Source organism: Desmodus rotundus, chromosome 10, assembly GCF_022682495.2.
Source record: "Desmodus rotundus isolate HL8 chromosome 10, HLdesRot8A.1, whole genome shotgun sequence".
NCBI classification, from domain to species: Eukaryota; Metazoa; Chordata; class Mammalia; order Chiroptera; family Phyllostomidae; genus Desmodus; species Desmodus rotundus.
This window is the reverse complement of record NC_071396.1, coordinates 71,944,662-71,963,440: the sequence shown is the minus strand read 5'-3', so window position 1 is coordinate 71,963,440 and position 18,779 is coordinate 71,944,662. Positions and strand designations below refer to the sequence as shown.

The 18,779-nt window shown below is 35.3% G+C and overlaps 1 protein-coding gene across 1 annotated transcript in view; it reads left to right on the top strand.

Moving 5' to 3' along the window:
- SMCHD1 (structural maintenance of chromosomes flexible hinge domain containing 1) overlaps positions 1-18,779 on the top strand; it is a 139,777-nt gene that overhangs the window by 66,027 nt on the left and 54,971 nt on the right. The window contains exons 25-29 of the mRNA XM_024580150.3: positions 923-1,150; positions 10,329-10,477; positions 11,378-11,466; positions 12,508-12,626; positions 14,728-14,895. Coding sequence (XP_024435918.2) covers positions 923-1,150; positions 10,329-10,477; positions 11,378-11,466; positions 12,508-12,626; positions 14,728-14,895 — 753 coding nt within the window. The remainder of the gene's footprint in view (positions 1-922; positions 1,151-10,328; positions 10,478-11,377; positions 11,467-12,507; positions 12,627-14,727; positions 14,896-18,779) is intronic.

Below are 18,779 nucleotides of genomic sequence, written 5' to 3'. Positions count from 1 at the left end.
TATGCAGTTAGAAAATGGTATCTAAGGGTATTGACTCTTGAGTTTGAGTCAGGCAAATAGTATATGTATATGGTGGAGGGTGGGTTATTTATCTGATATTCATTGAAGTAGGAATTTTGAATATGTCATTCATGTGGATGGAGTTTGATACAAATGATTGTAACCAATGAGGAAAGAGGCATGAGCTAAGGAAGAGTGTAGGGGTTAGGCTTATTTTGAATTTTGTTTATTTTGTGGGACACCCTATTCATAGATTATGAAATAATGATGTAATACTTAATTTTGTGTGCCTAAAATCAATTTATACAGCTTAACCCAGCTCAGCTGTACTGATCTGTGGAACACAGATGTGCCCATAATAAATTATAAATATGCCAACTCAGTCTTCAAGACATTTGGAGTCTTTATCTAGCTATAAGCAAACTTGTCCACTTAACCTCAATGTATAATGAATTGAAAAAGCATTAGTGTAACCTTAATATTATTAAATAATGTACTTTATGGCAATTATTTGACCCTGATTTTATGGAAAGTTTTAGGTTTTTTACACCTTCATTCTCATTAATGAATGTTAAGGCACCACATTTGTGTCATGTGATTAAAATTTACAAGTTTGGGGAACTTTTAAATACATGTACAAATAAAAGGAAGGGATTCCTTTTAAGTCCAAACATGCTAATTTTTTGATCTTAAAGTGGTCACTATCTTTATAACTTTATGGTATAAAATATGGAATTATTCATAGTACAATACACGATTAATTACAAAACCTATGAATATTTACAGTATATAAGATGATCTTTCATAATATTGGAATAAATTTTTAAGCAGTATAATAAAACATTCACCATTAAAACCAAAAACTATGTTTTCAAAAAGTATAGATGTCACTCAGTATATATTGGTTTCTCTCTCTTCCTAGAGTTGTAAAGATGTGACACCTGTGGAGAAAACTATTAAGTTGCTTCCCAGTAGCCATGTTGCAAGATTACAGATATTCAGTGTGGAAGGACAAAAGGCAATCCAGATTAAACATCAGGATGAGGTTAACTGGATAGCAGGCGATGTTATGCATAATCTTATTTTTCAAATGTATGATGAAGGAGAAAGAGAAATCCATGTAACTTCAGCTTTAGCAGAGAAAATTAAAGTAAGTATCTCAAACAAATTAGTTATTTTTAAGGATTTTGTTTATTTTATGCTTAGAAAACTCTGAACGAGAAGTTTCATAGGGAGCCTATAAGAAGAATTGTATCACAGAGAAATAATACTGTTATTTAAAATTCCAGGCTAAATAATAATTTTTTTATTAGTACTAGATTGAAACTTGAATGATTCATGTATGACAAATGATTTTGACACTTAAACCAAATTCCAGTCTTTGGCATATTGTTTAGTTGTCACTACTTGACTGCCTGTATTTCTGTATCCACAGTCAAGGTCACCATCTTACCAAAGCATTCTATTTATAGCTATTCTGACGGCAGCAAATGAAAGGTGTTATAAAGGTAAAAAATGAAACAGTATTGTTAATTATAGGGTCCTGGTTTGGCCATTGTAAATTGGTATACCACTTGCTAAAAACATGATCCTTAGAAAACAGTTTGGTTGGTTCTCGGTAGCTTTAGGTGGTTCTCGCCAATCTGCTGTCATTTGAATGCATGATTTGTACCTAGATAGGGTAACTCTATATGTTGAAACTTCTCACTTAACAGACAACCAAATCAAAATAATTAGATTGTTTTCACATAAAGTACATTGCTCTAACATTCTTGATTGAAAGAATAATGGACAATTTATGCTTGCTTCTTTAAAAGTGCAGTCAATTCGGCTATAATGAAACACATAAATTCCTAAAAATGATTGTACTATGTAAAATGGTGCAGTAAAAATCACAGGGCTTATGGGGAAAATGGAAATTTCAATACTCAAACCTCATCGGTCACCCATTTAAAAATAAAGATAGGAAATTAATAAACAGTACCAAAACCAGTAGCAGTAACATTTTAATTGATTAAGAAGTCCATGAACACCATAAAAATATCTCAGCTTACTTTTGGAAGTGGGTGGAGGATGTATTGCAACTTGTAAACTACCATGAGGTGGTGGAAATGCCACTAGATGTGGATATGTGGCTCAGTACACATAAATAGCTAGATGTGACATGTTTGAGGTGTATTATTTTGTATGTTCCTACATAACTTCATTCAACTGGGTACAGTTTTCTGTGTTCAACTATTGTAAAATAAGATTTGTTCTATACTCAAATTTTTCCCTATTATTTTAATTTCATTAAAACAAACTTGCATTTTCAAACCAATTATTATAGCAGAACAAACTATACTTTCTTCCTTGACATTCATAATGAAAAACTCCTCATATTTTGTGTGAGAAATTAATTTTCTAAAACTCCAGGTTTCTTTAAGGCAGAGATAAACATCCCTCCCATCTCTGGAAAGCCAACATCTGTGGACCCTTATTTATGGATTACAATTAACTAAATATTTGGACACTTCTTATTTCTGAGACAGGGTGTACAACTTACTTTTTTGTACCGTCATATCCTGTAGTCATCTTGAGTTTCCAAATGTAGGATCTGATATTTTAAAAGAATTGTTTAACCGGGGATAAAACTGATCTTATTTTAAAAATCTTATTCGGAATAACCCTTGCTTGTTACAGTCAGTTTATGTTTTCCTTCACTAATGAGGGAAGGGAGGTTTGGGAGAGAAATAATCGTGAAAGGGGGGCACAAGTCATTTTTATCTGTTGTATATTAGCAGATTTGAAATTGAGTAGTTTAAAAATGTTGCCCGGAACCTGGCTCCTATGGTTCCACATCTATTTCTTCTTCTTTTTTCTTTTTCTTTTCTTCTTTACTCTATTGTTTATACTATTACAGATGACCCTTCCTCCCTTTCCTATTGAGGTTAAGAGGAAACATTGACTGAAGAGCCACTTCCTGTATATAACTTTCTTTTTGCCATTCTCTGAGCTTGTGGCCTGCATTTAACACATTTTGCCTCAAATCTAGTAGTTATGTGTTTCTTGAGTTACAAGATTTTAAAACATTCACCTCTTTGTTGTTAATTAAAAAATATTAAATACTATTTTATTAAATTAAATATATAGTCTTTAAAGAGGTTTTTGTGGATTTTAGAGAATTCTCTAATATTTAGGAAAGTAAACCCAAAACTGAACTAAGAATTTATTAAAGGGATAGCACCATTTTTAAGTAACTCTAGCTTTTTTCTATTGTTTAAAAAAAAGTACAATAAAGAACAAATGAGAGTGAAAGATGGTTTAGAAAAATAAAAAGGTGACTAAGAACATTAGAATGGTATAAACTGGGATGAAAATACTAGAAAATCAATGATTTAAGAATCACAGCGGTCAAAGGCTAAAAGCAGAGAGGAAGTTGAACTAAAAATCAGAAATAGAAAGGATTGGAAGTTTAAAAGTAGGAAAGATTGGGATAATCAATTTTAAAATACAGATCCAGTAACAAATTAAAATATGGAATACAAAAAATGCAAAATTAAACTAGACCGAAAAGCTTTTAAGAATGGGTTAAGGGGAGATCCAAGATGGTGGAGGAATAAGTGGACACTACATTAACCCCCTCACAGGACCAAACTGAAATTACAACTAAATTATTTAAAAAAATCATCCTGAATAACCAGCTGAGCACTAGCTACAGAGAAGCCTTATAACCAAGGACTTACATCACCAGAACGAGACTGGTAAAATGTGGTGAGGCATGAGAGGGCTGTCTAAGCTTCTGTGGGCAGCAGCTGAAGTTCTAGTGGCCTGGTGGGGTTCCTCCTGAGAAGTGTGGGGTCTAAACTCCCAGCCTAGAGCACCAGAACCTAGAAGGGAACCCAAATAGCATTAGGCTGTGAAAATCAGTGGGGTTTCTGTCTACCAGGGAGAGATGGCTAGAGACACAAAGAGCCGCTTTAAGGGCCAACACAAAATATCACTTGCAGCCATTTACCCTGGGCTCCTGCAGAGGAAGGGCAGAGCAGTCAGAGCCACATGAGGAGAGTCTAGGGTTGGTGGCTCTGAAGACAGCTGAAGGGTCAGCCACCAGGATCCTTGTGTTCAGTTATTCCTCATACTGCAGAAGCCATCTTTTTCTGGCAGACCACTACCCTCCTTTTGGCATCAGCCTGGGAAAAAGCAAGAGCCCTACCTTGTGGAGCTTAAGTTTGGCTACTGAGGAGTATTGCTGGAAGCACTTTCATGAATAAGACCAACAGAAAGCCTACGGATGGAGGTGGATTTCTGGGAGCTTTAGGACTTTAGCCCCCAGGCCCTCTGCTGATAAAAGCTGGCCTACGTCTGTAGCTCAGTTCTTTCTGCACACAGCTGGACCTACAAGAGGGAACCACAAGCTCTGGGTCACTGATAGCTCCAGACAGGTTGCCCAGGGCCAGTCACAGGCAGCATCTGGCATAGGTTTGTACTATAGTCTTTGCAGATCTACCTAACACACAAGAACAAACACAAAGAGGCAGCCAAAATGGGAAGACAAAGAAACAGGCCCCAAATGAAAGAACAAGAGAATTCTCCAGAAGAAGAACAAAGTGAAATGGAAACAAGCAATTTATTAGATACAGAGTTCCAAGTAATGATTATAAGGATGCTCAACATTAAAAAAGACATAGAAACCATAAAAAAAGGACAAGTGAGAAATAAAGGATGCAGTATCTGAAATAATACACTGGAAGGAGTAAACAGGTTAGATGAAGCAGAGGATCAAATCAGTAATTTGGAAAACAAGGTAAAAAAAAAAAAAAAGAGCCAAGCAGACAAAAAGAAAAACAATTTTTTACAAGAGGGGAGTTTAAGAGACCTTTGGGACAAAATGAAGTGTAATATCATTCACAAGGGATACCAGAAGGAGAAGAGAGTGAGCAAGGGATGGAGAACCTATTTGAAGAGGTAATTATTGAAAACTTTCCAACCTGGTGAAAGAAAAAGACAAACATATCCAGCAAGTGCTGAGTCTCAAACAAGATGGACCCCAAGAGGCCCACACCAGAACACATGGCAGAGCTTAAAGACAAGGAAAGAATCTTAAAAGTGCAAGAGAAAAGCAGTTACAGTGTTGTTAATTCATTTTGGAAGTCATGATGGGTGGTGAAACCAACGGGTACATAATAATGAAGCATTTTCTCTTGTAGGATGGTATTGTGGCTCATATAAGTTCTAGCAAATGTGATGAGTCCCAAGCAAACACCAAGGGCTGGAACATTTTTTTCTCATCAGAATTTGACGTATACTGGGTTTGACAAGTTCTGAGGCCGATAGGTACCGAGGTATGAATGTAGTTACCTACAAGGGATCTCTCATAAGACTGTCACTTGATTTTTCAACAAAAACATTTCAGACCAGAAGGGATTGTGAAAAATTCAAGGTGATAAAAAGCAAGAGCCTGCAGCCAAGGCTACTTAACCCAGCGAGGCTATCATTTAAAATTTGAAGGAGAAATAGCCCTGGCTGGTGTAGCTCAGTGGTTTGAATCCAGGCCTGTGAATCAAAGAGTCGCCAGTTCAATTCCCAGTCAGGGCACATGCCTGGGTTGCAGGTCAGGTCCCCAGTATAGGACATGTGACAGGCAACCACACACTGATGTTTCTCTCCCTCTCTTTCTCCCCTCCTTCCCCTCTTTCTAAAAATAAATAGTCTTTTTTAAAAATTGAAGGAGAAATAAAGAGCTTCCCAGACAAGAAAAAGCTAAAGGAATTTGTTCCCACTAAACCAGTATTGCAATATATATTAAAGAGATTTCATTAAGAAGAAGAAGAAGAAGGAAAAAGAAATAACAGAGAAAAATAGTTAAATAAAATGGCAATAAATATATATCTATCATTAATCACTTTAAGTATAAAGGCTTAAATGCTGCAATCAAAAGACATACAGTAACTGAATGGATATGAAAACAAGACCCGTATGTATACATATACAGTCTCCAAGGTACCTACCTCAGAACAAAAGATACATACAGACTCGTAAGTGAAGGGCTGGAGAAAGATATCTCATGCAAATGGAAAGAGGAAAAAGCTGGGGTAGCAATACTTGTATCTGACAAAATAGACTTTAATATTAAGGCTAGAGTAAGAAACAAATAAAGACACTACATAATGATAAAGGGAACAATCCAATGAGAGTATATAACCCTAGTAAACATTTACTCACCCAGCATAGGAGCACCTAAATATGTAAAACAAATGTTGATGGACGTAAAGGGAGAGGTAGTCGAATACAGTCATAGGAGAGGATTTTAACGCCACATTGACTTCAATGGATAGATCTTCCAGACAGAAAATTAAGGAGACAAAGGCCTTAAATTACACTCTTCATTAAATGGATTTAATTTATATCTTCAGAGTATTTCACCACACAACAACAGAATATAGTCCTTTCAAGTGCACATGGAACATTTTCTAGGATAGACCACACATTAGGACACAAAACAAGTCTCAGTAAGTTTAAGAAGATTGAAATCGTATCAAGCATCTTCTTTGACATTAATATGACACTAGGTATCAGTCACAAGATGAAAACTGAAAAATACACAAAGATAGGGAAGCTAAATAACATGTTATTAAACAATGAGTGGGTTAACAGTGACATCAAGGAAGAAATCAAAAGACACCTTGAAACAAATAAAAATGAGAACATAACCCAAAATCTGTCGGACACAGTGAAAGCAACCTTAAGAGGAAAAGCCATAGCATTACAGGTGTATCTCAAGAAACAAGATAAAGTTCAAATAAACACTCTAACTTTACACCTAAAGGAACTTGAAAAAGAACAACAAACAAAGCCCAGTGTGAGTAGAAGAAAGGGAATAATAGAATGGATATAAATGAGAGTCTAAAAAACAATACGAAAGATTAATGAATCCAGGAGTTGGTTCTTTGAAAAGATAAACCAGATTGACAAACTTGGACCAGACTCATCAAGAAAAAATTGATAGAACCCAAATACATACAATCAGAAATGAAAGAGGAGAAATAACCACTGACACCAAAGAAATATAAAGAATTGTAAGAAAATATTAGATACAACTATATGCCAAGTAATTAGAAACCTGGACATAATCCTAGGTTAAATCCTAGACACATACAATCTTCCAGAACTGAATCAGGAAGAATCAGAGAATCTGAATAGACAGATTACACCTAGAGAAATTGAATCAGTAATCAAAAAAACTCCCAACAAACAAAAGCTCTGGACCAGGTGGCTTCACAGATGAATTTTACCAACATTCAGAGAAGAAGTAATACTTCTCTTTCTGAAACTATTCCAAGAAATTCAAGAGGATGGAAGACTTTCAAGCTCATGTTATAAGTCCAACATTAACCTAATTCCAAAACCAGATATAGAGACTATGAAGAAAGAAAATTATAGGCCAATATCCCTGATGAATGTAGATGCTACAATTGTCAACAAAATATTAGCAAACCAAATACAGCAATATATCAAAAGATAGCATACACATTGATCAATTGGGATTTAATTCCGGAAATGCAAGGATGCTATAACATTCACAAATCAATAAATATGATAACAAATAAAATGAAGGATAAAAACCACATGAAGATCACATCAGTAGATGCAGAAAAGGCATTTGATAAAATCCAGCACTCATAAAAAACTTTCAGCAAAGTGGGAACATAGCTAAACATAATAAAGGCCATATATGATAAACCCACTACCAGCATCATACTCAATGGGCAAAAACTACAAGTGTTGCCCTTAAGATCAGGAACAAGACAGAGATGTCCGCTTTTACCTCTTATTCACCATAGTACTGGAAATCCTAGCCACAACAATCAGTCAAGAAGAAGAAATGGCATCCAAATGGGAAAGGAAGAAGTAAAACTATCATTATTTGCAGAGTACATGATACTGTACATAGAGAACCCTAAAGATTCCACCACGAAACTACTAGTACTGATAAATAAGTAAAGTAGCAGGATACAAAATTAGTATGCAGAAATCAGTTGCATTTTTATATGCCTATAATGGACTATCAAAGGCAAATTAAGAAAACAGTCCCATTCACAATTGCCTCAAAAAGAATAAAATACCTAGGAAAAAAATCTAACCAAGGATCTAAAAGACCTATACTCAGGAAATTATAAGAAATTTAAGAAGATATAAATAAGTGGAAGCACATACTGTGTTTATGGACAGGAAGAATTAACATCACTCAGGTGTCCGTGCTCCCCAATGCAATCTCTAGGTTCAGTGCATTTTATATCAAGATACCATGACGTATTCCACAGAACAGGAACAAATATTTCAAACATTTCTATGGAACCAAGAAGACCCACAGTGATCATGAGAAAGAACAAAGGTGGAGGAATCACATTACCTAATATCAACCCAAAATATAAGGTCATAGTAACAAAAAGAGCGAGGTATTTACATAAAAACTGTTCCATCTTACCTAGATCAATGGAACAAAATAACCCAGAAATAAACTCATGCCTTTATAATCAATATTCAACGAGGAAGTAAACACAGTGGGCTAAAGAGAGTCTATTCAATGAACTGTTTTGGGAAAATTGGACAGATGCAGAAAAATGAAACTAGACCACCTTCTTATGCCACACACAAGAATAAATTCAAAATAGATTAAAGACTTAATTGTTAGACTTGAAACCATAAAAATCCTAGAATAAAACATGGGAAGTAAAATCTCGGACATTACTCATAGCATTACTTTTTCTGATATATCTCCTCAGGCAAGGTAAATAAAAGAAAAAAAATAAATGGGACATCAAACTAAAAAGTTTTTACACAGCAAAGGAAGCCATCAAGAAAATAAAAAGACAACCCACTGAATGGGAGAACATATTCAACAATGATACACTTAACAAGGGGTTAATATACAAAAGTTATAAAACAACACCAAGAAACCCAAATAATCCAATTAGTAAATGGGCAAAGGACCTGAATAGACACTTCTCCAAATGACACACAGATGGCCAATAGACATATGAGAAGGTCAACATCACTAGTCAGAAATGCAAATTAAAGCCATAATGAGATGTCACCTCACACCTGTCAGAATGCTTGTCATCAATAAATCAACAAATAGTGCTGGAGAGGCTGTGGAGAAAGGGGAACACTTTTGCACTGTTGGTGGGAATGCAGATTGGTGCAGCCACTGTGGAAAGAAGTATAGAGTTACCTCAAAAGATAAATGGAACTCCCTTATAACCCAGTGATTCCACGTCTGAGAATATATCCAGGAAAAAAAAAAGCGAAACACTAATTTTCAAAAATATAAGTACCCCTATGTTTATTGCAGCATTATTTAGAATGGCCAAGATTTGGAAACAGCCCACGTGTCCATAATTATATGAATAGACAGAACAACTGAGGTGCATTTACACCATGGAATACTGTGTGGCCTTAAAAAAAGAAAAGAAAAGAAAATTTTACCCTTTGCAACATCACCGATTCACCTGCAGAATATTACTACTAAGTGAAATAAGCCAATCAGAGAAAAACAAATACCATATGATTTTACTCATATATGGAATCTAAGGAACAAACTGAACTAACACACAAAATAGAGACCAACTCATAGATAGAAAGCAGGCTGACAGCTCTGAGGTGGGGAGTTTGCAGGGTGGAGGGATCAAGCAAAAAAGAGAAAGGACTCATGGACATGGACAACAAGGTAGTGATTGATGGAGGTGGGTGTCAGTGGAGGAGAAAGAGGGTGTAATGTGGATAAATGGTAATTGAAAACTATGCACTAAAAATGGAGCTTAAAAAAAAGAAATGGTTGAAATGAACTTAAAAATGGATTAAGGCCAAAATGTATTGTAGGTAGTGGTAATTACTTCAGTTGACATAATTTCTGTTTTCTCATCTTGGTCAATAAAAGGTCCACCCAAAATCTCATTCAAAGCCTGTATTAACAAGATTCTTTTAAAAAATTTGAAATTACCTCTCAGATTCAATCATGTGATTTGATCTACCTTTGTATATATTATTTTAAACTGTAATCACCACAGTGATAATCTTGTTGCAAAACTCTGAAGGAGTGACTTAAGAATTTTTATTTTATTGCATTGAAAGATATGGCAACATTAACAGCAAAGACAAAGAAGATACATTTTTATCATATTAATATGTGACCTACCATCATTCTGGTCATGAAGGGACTTTTCTTTTTCCTCATAGGGAAGGAGAATGGGTTATAATTTAACTTTAAGACTTCATTCAGGAAGGTAAGTGTTAGTAGAAGGGTATTGGACTAAGCGTTGTATTCTTAAGTATAATTTTCCTCATAGGTTAATTGGACTCCTGAGATTAACAAAGAACACTTGCTACAAGGACTGCTTCCTGATGTACAAGTACCAACATCTGTAAAAGATATGCGCTATTGCCAGGTTTCATTTCAAGATGATCATGTGTCTTTGGAAAGTGCATTTACAGTAAGGTTTGTGTGCATATTATATGTGGAAGTATTTCAGAATTCAGCATGTGACAACAAACATACTTTTCTCAAATGCACGTATGTAGAAATTGTTTTTATATATGGAAAGTATCACAATTGCTGTGAAATATGATTGTCTTTGCAATAAAGTTTCATTGCAGATAAGATTAGTTCTTAATATCACTATAACCCTTTGTTTAATTTGGCCTCTAGTATCTGTAAGAACTGGAACTTTCATTAAAGGAAAGTCCTAGTGCATGCAACTGTGAAAACACCTGCAAAATGACAGACATGAAACATACAAAATATACAATGTAATCAGTCAATGTATTGTTCACAAGGAAAACTTCTTTCATTGGTTAGTAATGATTTTCAAAGCTAAGTCCAGCCAGACCCAATATATAGAACTGATAGAAAAGGGGAAGGCAGGTAAATATACTAAAAAACTTATCCTTAGCCTGGCCTGTCAATTCCTTGGCCACCTTTTTTCTAGTACCCTCTTCACTTTTAATTCCTCTGCCCATTTTCATACTATTTCCAACATTTTAAATAGCTCCATATTTGAGATAAAATTTTTAGATATACTACTTTCCCACCATAGCCAGATCTCTTGGTGAGTTATTCTTACAATCTTTTCTTTCAGTGCTCTCGTTCAATTTCTTTTTAATCCAGCATAGATACTATGATTTAACACATAATTTTTTTTTCTGATAGTATTCTCTACTATCTTTGCAAGCTTATTTTCTCTCTTTACTCTTGGGTTAATAGTGATGTTCTATAAAGGCGTAGTTGTATTTAAGTTTTAGAAACTGATATATATCTTTAGCATATCAAAAGTACTTTAATTTTTTTCTACAACTAATGGTGTGACTGTAACCTTTTAAATTTGGGGACCAATTTCAGACCCCTACCTGATGAACCTAAACATCTAAAGTGTGAGTTAAGAGGAGGAAAAACAGTACAGATGGGCCAAGAGCTTCAAGGGGAAATAGGTTAGTATGTCTTGCTTTTTTTCTTTAAAATACTTATATGATGTGTAGTTATGTTCATGTTTTGACATATATAATTTGAAAGGAATGCTTTGAGTTTATATACCATTACTGGTTTAAAATCCATTGTCAAAAGATTGAAGTATTTTCACTGTTTTTGCTGATGTAACTGTGAAATCAGTTTGGCAAAAATAGTTTGTTGGGAAAATGTTGGTTTTTGCTAGAAGTAATAATAGCTAATATTAAAAGTGTAAAGTAAATCTGCCAGTGGTGCAAATGTCTCCTATATTTTTCATATATCTAGAACAGTGGTTTTCAACCTATATTATGACACACAAACTAATTACTAAAATTTTGCGGCACACCAAAAAAATACACATTTTGCCAATCTGACATAAAAACAGGAATACTTTTTACTGATTTACAAAAAAATACTAATGGTCATTACCCACCACATTTGCTCCAAACTCACTTTAAAAAAAAAACAAAAAAACAGATGCCTGTACTTGTATATAAGGATTTCTGGTACCAAGAATTGAACAATTAGATGCAACCTTATTGTGTGATGTGACCAGTAAGATGCAACTCTGATATGACCCTGTATATTTATGGTTCAAGACAGGGCATTCACACTGGATGGCTACTGTTGTGTTGGCTGTTGTCATTGTTTTTATTTGACATTCCAAGAGAAAAGAGGTCAGGGGCCCTGACTAAATAGTCAGGTATTGACATGTTTTAAAAATTCTCGTGGCATACCAGTGTGTTGCGGCACATTTGTTGAAAATCACTGATCTAGAATTGTTTTTTGGTAAAAATCTGGTTAACGTCAGCATTATTTTAAATATATAAATACAAATGTACTGGTGTATATTCTTGATATTTTTGTACTAGTTATAAGAGAAGTCAATGTAATGAATTTTTCAAAAATACGAAAGAACAGTTTGAGTTTCTAAGCATAATTTTACTGAAGTATAAAAATGTGTTTATAGATAATTTGTATCTTTTATTAAAAGATAACAGTTTAAAATTAAACATTCTTTTTAGTTATAATAGTTACAGATCAGTATGGAAATCAGATTCAAGCATTTTCACCAAGTTCTTTATCTTCCTTGGGAATTGCTGGTAATGGACTTGATAACTCACAGTTGAAAACTACCTTTCAGGTATGGCTGCTTTTCATAACAGTTAGCTTATACCATTTGTTTATATATGTAACAAAATTTGGGGAAAGCTGAAATAACTAAAGTTTTATTTTAGTCTTTCTAATGAAAAATCATAAGAAAGCATTACAGAAACTTGTTACGATTAAAAATTTTGAACATATGCAAAAAATAGGATAGTGTAATCCCCATGTTCCCATCACTCAGCTTCAATCGTCATTACTTCCCTCTATATCATTATCTTTTTTTAATTTAACTTTTATTGTTATTCAATTACAGTTATCTGCATTTTCTCCCCATCCCTCCACCCCACCCCTTCCGAACCCACCTCCCTCCCCCACCTCCACCCTCCCCCTTGATTTTGTCATGTGTTCCTGTAAACCCCTCTCCCCACTGTCCCCTCGCCATATCATATTATCTTTAAGCAAATTCCATACATCATTTCATTCATAAATGCTTTGATACACATATAAGGGCAGTTACTTAAATAAAATTTCTTAGTGCTCACTGCGTGCACTAAAGTAATTGTGAAAGTTTATAACTGTGTAGTTAATTGAGATTAGTTTGAAAAATAAGAATTTTGGTACAATTATTTTAGTTTAAAACAAGCAGATATAATGTATTCTATTTGGAGAGATCAAAGACAGCTTTTGGGCAAAGGAGATGTTGGGAATTCGACCTTCAAGAAATCTGCCAGGCCAGAGTAGGTGAAAGAGGAGGAATTCTTAGGCCAAAATAAAGCTGAAATCATTTAGACCATTTAATCCTTTTTAAAACTCTTCTTCAAGTCTGCGAAGCAGAGTCATCAGTTCATTCCCAGTCAGGGCACATGTCTGGGTTGCGGGCCAGGTCCCCAGTAGGGGTCATGTGAGAGGCAACCGCACATGGATATTTCCCTCCTCTTTGTCCCCGTCTTCTTCTCTGTCTAAAAGTAAATAAATAAGCATCTTAAAAAAAATAAACTAGCTTTCTATTAAAAAAATAAAAATAAAATTCCTCTTCCTTTTAGAGCCTCCATTATAGTTTTACCTGACAGAATAATCATAAGAATAGCTTCCTTGTTGCCTTCCTAATTAGTTCTATTTCCACTAATCTGTTGTGCTATTATTTTTAAGTTTTCAGAACACCACTTTTACTAAATCTTAGCATTGCTGAAGAACGTTTAATGATGTTTTGTTCACTGTACAAAGACAAGGTTTGCTCTTTGACTTTCAGGTTCTTCAATTATCAAGCTTTTCCATGTGTGTAAATGAAATAAGATAACTGTGCTCCTCCTGCTTTTATGAATGAACTGTCTGCTTCCTACCACTTTACATACAAACTTCCATGTTCTTCCACTAACTGCTCCTAAATTGTAATCTGATTTCCTACATTTTTAGTTGTATTAGATACCCATCAGCATATAAACATGCTATATCTCTCATCTTAAAAAACACCCTCTCCCCACCCTGGCTGGTGTGGCTCAGTGGATTGAGTGCTGGCCTGCAAACCGAAGGGTTGCTGGTTCAATTCCCAGTCAGGGCACATGCTTGGGTTGCAGACCAGGTCCCTAGTAGGGGGCACATGACAGGCAACCACACATTGAAATTTCTCTCTTTCTTTTTGTCCCTCCCTTCCCGTCCAAAAAATACAGTAGATATCTGGTAAAGAATGTTACAAGCAGAGGGCAAGAGCAAGTACAAAGGGTATTGGGCAAGCACCTGCTTGGCTGTGTGGGGACAGAAAGGAAACAGTTAACAAGAACTTATATGTACGACCCATGTACATGAACTAACGGGGAGAATGCGGGTGGGAGGGGGTGTGCAGGGTGGAGGGGAATAAATGGAGGGGAAATAAGACAACTGTAATAGGATAGTCAATAAATTTTTTTTTTTTTAAAGGAGACAGTTAAGTGCAAATACAAGGGAAATTCGAAACAGTAAGGTAAAAGGACATAGCCAGATTTTTTTAGATTTCTTCCTTACAAATAAATTGAGTTTCTCTACTGAAGGAGATAGAATTCATGGTATGCTAATATTGACATATGTGCAAGTTATTTGCTGTTGTTTTACCCAGAAACACATGTCCCTTTTTTTTTCCTCAATGTTCTTGTTTTCCTCACTAGGAAAATACACAGAGTATAAGTGTAAGAGGCATCAAATTTATGCCAGGTCCTCCTGGAAATAAGGATCTTTGTTTTACTTGGCGTGAGTTTTCTGACTTTATTCGAGTGCAGCTAATTTCTGGGCCACCAGCTAAACTTCTCTTTGTAGACTGGCCAGAAATAAAGGAGGTAAGTAACTTTTTTACTTGATAGAAAGAATATAACATGGCTTATTTGTTTCAGCTTGTCAGTGGATCAAAATAGATACATTTTGTTGTTGAAGTAACAACAAATAATAATAGTAACAATAACAAAAGGACAAAGTAATACTATTCTTTTTTAAGTTTTTTTATCTTTTTTTTTTTTTTACTAATGTTCCAATACAGTTGACTCCATTTTACCACCACCACTTTCCCCTGCCCCAGCCATCCCCACCTCCCACACTCAATCCTACCCCCCCTTTGTCTGTGTCCATGGGTCCTTTATACATGTTCTTCGACAACTCCTTCCTGTCTTTCCCCTATTATTTCCCTCCCCACACCCCTCTGGTTACTGTCATTTTGTTCTTAATTTCAATGTCTCTGGTTATATTTTGCTTGCTTGTTTGTTTTGTTGATTAGGTTCCACTTATAGGTGAGATCATATGGTATTTGTCTTTCATCGCCTGGCTTACTTCACTTAGCATAATGCTGTCCAGTTCCATCCATGCTGTCACAAAGGGTGGGAGCTCCTTATTTTTTTCTGCTGCATAGTATGCCATTGTGTAAATGTACCACAGTTTTTTGATCCACCCATTTACTGATGGGCAGCTAGGCTGCTTCCAGCACTTGGATGTTGTAAATTGTGCTGCTATGAACATTGAGGTGCATAGGTTCTTTTGGATTGGTGTTTCAGGATTCTTAGGGTATAATATCAGCAGTGGAATTGCCAGGTCAAAAGGCAGTTCCATTTTTAGTTTTCTGAGGAAATTCCATACCATTTTCCACAGTGGCTGCACCAGTCTGCATTCCCACCAGCAGTGCACTAGGGTTCCCTTTTCTCCACATCCTCTCCAACACTTGTTTTTTGATTTGTTTATAATGGCCATTCTGACTGGTGTGAAGTGGTATCTCATTGTGGTTTTAATTTGCATCTCTCTGATGGCTGGTGATGCTGAGAATCCTTCATATGTCTCCAGGCCCTCTGTATGTCCTCCTTGGAAAAGTGTCTGTTCAGGTTCTTTGCCCATTTTTTAAATGGGTTGTTTGTCTTCCTGGAGTGGAGTTCTGTGAGTTACTTATATATTTTGGAGATCAAACCCTTGTCTGAGGTATCATTGGCAAATATATTTCCCATATAGTTGGTTCCCTTTTCATTTTGCTAATGTTTTCTTCATCCATGCAGAAGCTTTTTTATTTTGATGAAGCCCCATTTGTTTATTCTTTCTTTCATGTCCCTTGCTCTAGGGGACATATCAGTGAAAATATTGCTGCGTGAAATACCTGAGATTTTCCTGCCTATGTTCTCCTCTAGGACTTCTATGGTGTCATGACTTATATTTAAGTCTTTTATCCATCTCGAGTTTATTTTGGTGTATGGTGTAAGCTGGTAGTCGATTTTCATTTCTTTGCACATAGCTGTCCAGATCTCCTAGTGCCATTTGTTGAAGAGGCTATTTTTACTCTGTTTTATGCTTCTGTCCCCTTTGTTGAATATTCATTGACCTTAGACACTTGGGTTTATTTCTGGTCTCTCTAATCTGTTCCTTTGATCTATGTATCTGTTCTTATGCCAGTATCAGATTGTTTGATTACAGTGGCCTTGTAATATAGTTTGCTGTCAGGTATGGTGATCCCTCCTAGTTTGTTCCTCTTTTCTCAAAATTGCTGTGGCTATTCAGGGTCATCTATGGTTCCATATAAATTTTTGAAATGTTTGTTCTGCATCTGAAATATGTCATTGCTATCTTAATAGGGATTGCATTGAATCTATAAGTTGCTTTGGGTAGTATGAACATTTTGATGATGTTAATTCTTCTAATCCACGAACATGGTATACGCTTTCATTTATTTGTGTCTTCCTTAATTTCTTTTTTCAGTGTTGTGTAGTTATCTGAGTATAGATCTTTACCTTCTTGGTTAGGTTTATTCCTAGGTACTTTTTTTTGTTGCTATAGTAAATGTGATTTTTTTTCCCTGATTTTTGTTTCTGATATTTCATTGTTGGTGTACAAGAATGCCTTTAATTTCTGAATATTTACTTTGTATCCCCCTGTTTGCCAAATTTACTTATTAGGTTGGGTAGTTTTTTTGGTGGAGTCTATAGGGTTTTCTATGTACACTATCATGTCATCCGGAAACAATGACAGTTTTATTTCCTCCTTTCCAATTTGGATGCCTTTTATTTCTTCTTCTTGTCTGATTGCTGTGGCTAGAACTTCCAATACTATGTTGAATAGAAGTAGTGAAAGCGGACATCCTTGTCTTGTTCCTGATCTTAGTGGGAAAGCTCTAAGTTTTTGTCTATTGAGTATGATGTTGGCTGTAGGTCTGTCATATATGGCCTTTATTATGTTGAGGGATGCTCCCTGTGTTCCCACTTTGCTGAGTGTTTTGATCATAAAGGGGTGCTGTACCTTATCAAATGCTTTTTCTGCGTCTATATATATGATCATGTGATTCTTGTCTTTCCTATTGTTTATGTGATATATTACAATTATTGATTTGTGAATATTGTAACATCCTTGTATCCCTGGGATGAATCCCACTTGGTCATGGTGTATGATCTTTGTGATGTGTTGCTGGATGCCATTTGCCAATATTTTGTTGAGGATTTTAGTGTCTATGTTCATCAGCAATATTGGCCTGTAGTTTTCTTTCTTCGTTGTGTCCTTGTCTGGTTTTGGGATTAGGGTGATACTGGCTTCATAAAAAGATTTTGGGCGTCTCCCGTCCTCTTGGATATTTTGGAGAAGTCTGTGAAGGATAAGGGTTAGCTCTTCCATAACTGTTTTGTAAAAATCTCCTGTGAAATCGTCCAGACCAGGGCTTTTGTGTGCTGGCAGTTTTTTGATTACTGCTTTGATTTCATCAGCTATTATTGGTCTGTTCAGGCTTTCTGCTTCTTCTTCATTCAGTTTTGGGAGATTAGATTTTTCTAGAAATTTGTCCATTTCACCTAGGTTTTCAAATTTCTTGGCATATAGTTCTTCACAGTAATTTCTTATAATCCTTTGTATTTCTGTGGTATCAGTTGTAATCTCTTTCATTTCTGATTGTGTTTATTTGGGTCCTCTCTTTTTTTCTTGATGAGTGTGCTTAAAGTCTTGTCTATTTTGTTTATCTTTTCAAAGAACCAGCCTCTGGATTTATTGATCCTTAGAATTGTTCCTTTAGTCTGTATATCATTCATTTCTGCTCTTGGTTATTTCCTTCCTTCTACTTGCTCTGGGCTGTCTTTTTGTTGTTCCTCCAGTTATAGATATAGTGTTAGGTTGTTTATTTGAAATGTTTCTATCCTTTTTATGTAGGCCTGTATGCTATGAACCTCTCAAGACTGCCTAAAGCAATATGATTCTTAATACCTCAGTATTTAATTCATCACTCTATCCTTGTTTGTTAAAAAATAATGTAATAATTCAAAACCTGAAGATGTTATATTTTCAAACATGCATAAAAGTCAAAGTAGCAAAAAGAAACTACATTTACAACAGTTACTGATTTTTGCCCATTGTTTTTTTTCATTGTTCTCTCTTGTTGACTTAAAAATGTTTTCCTTTTAAAACACATACCAGATTTCAAGTCATTATACCCTTAAAAACTTAAATATGCCTTCCTGTGCAAGTGGTTAAGTCTTAAATACTGATTCTGCAAATCCGTTACTTTTGTTGATTTTTACTAAAACTTTAGAATTTTAATTTTGATATGTTTAAATTCTGGCATTTACTTACGGTGTAGCAGGGCACCTGTTGGTGTAATAGCTTACATGTTTTTCTAAAGGAAAATAAACTCTTATGACCATGGTACTAGATGAAACTATACTACTGAAGGAGCAGATCGTCTAGGAAAAGTTTATATACCTATGCCCTAGTTTCA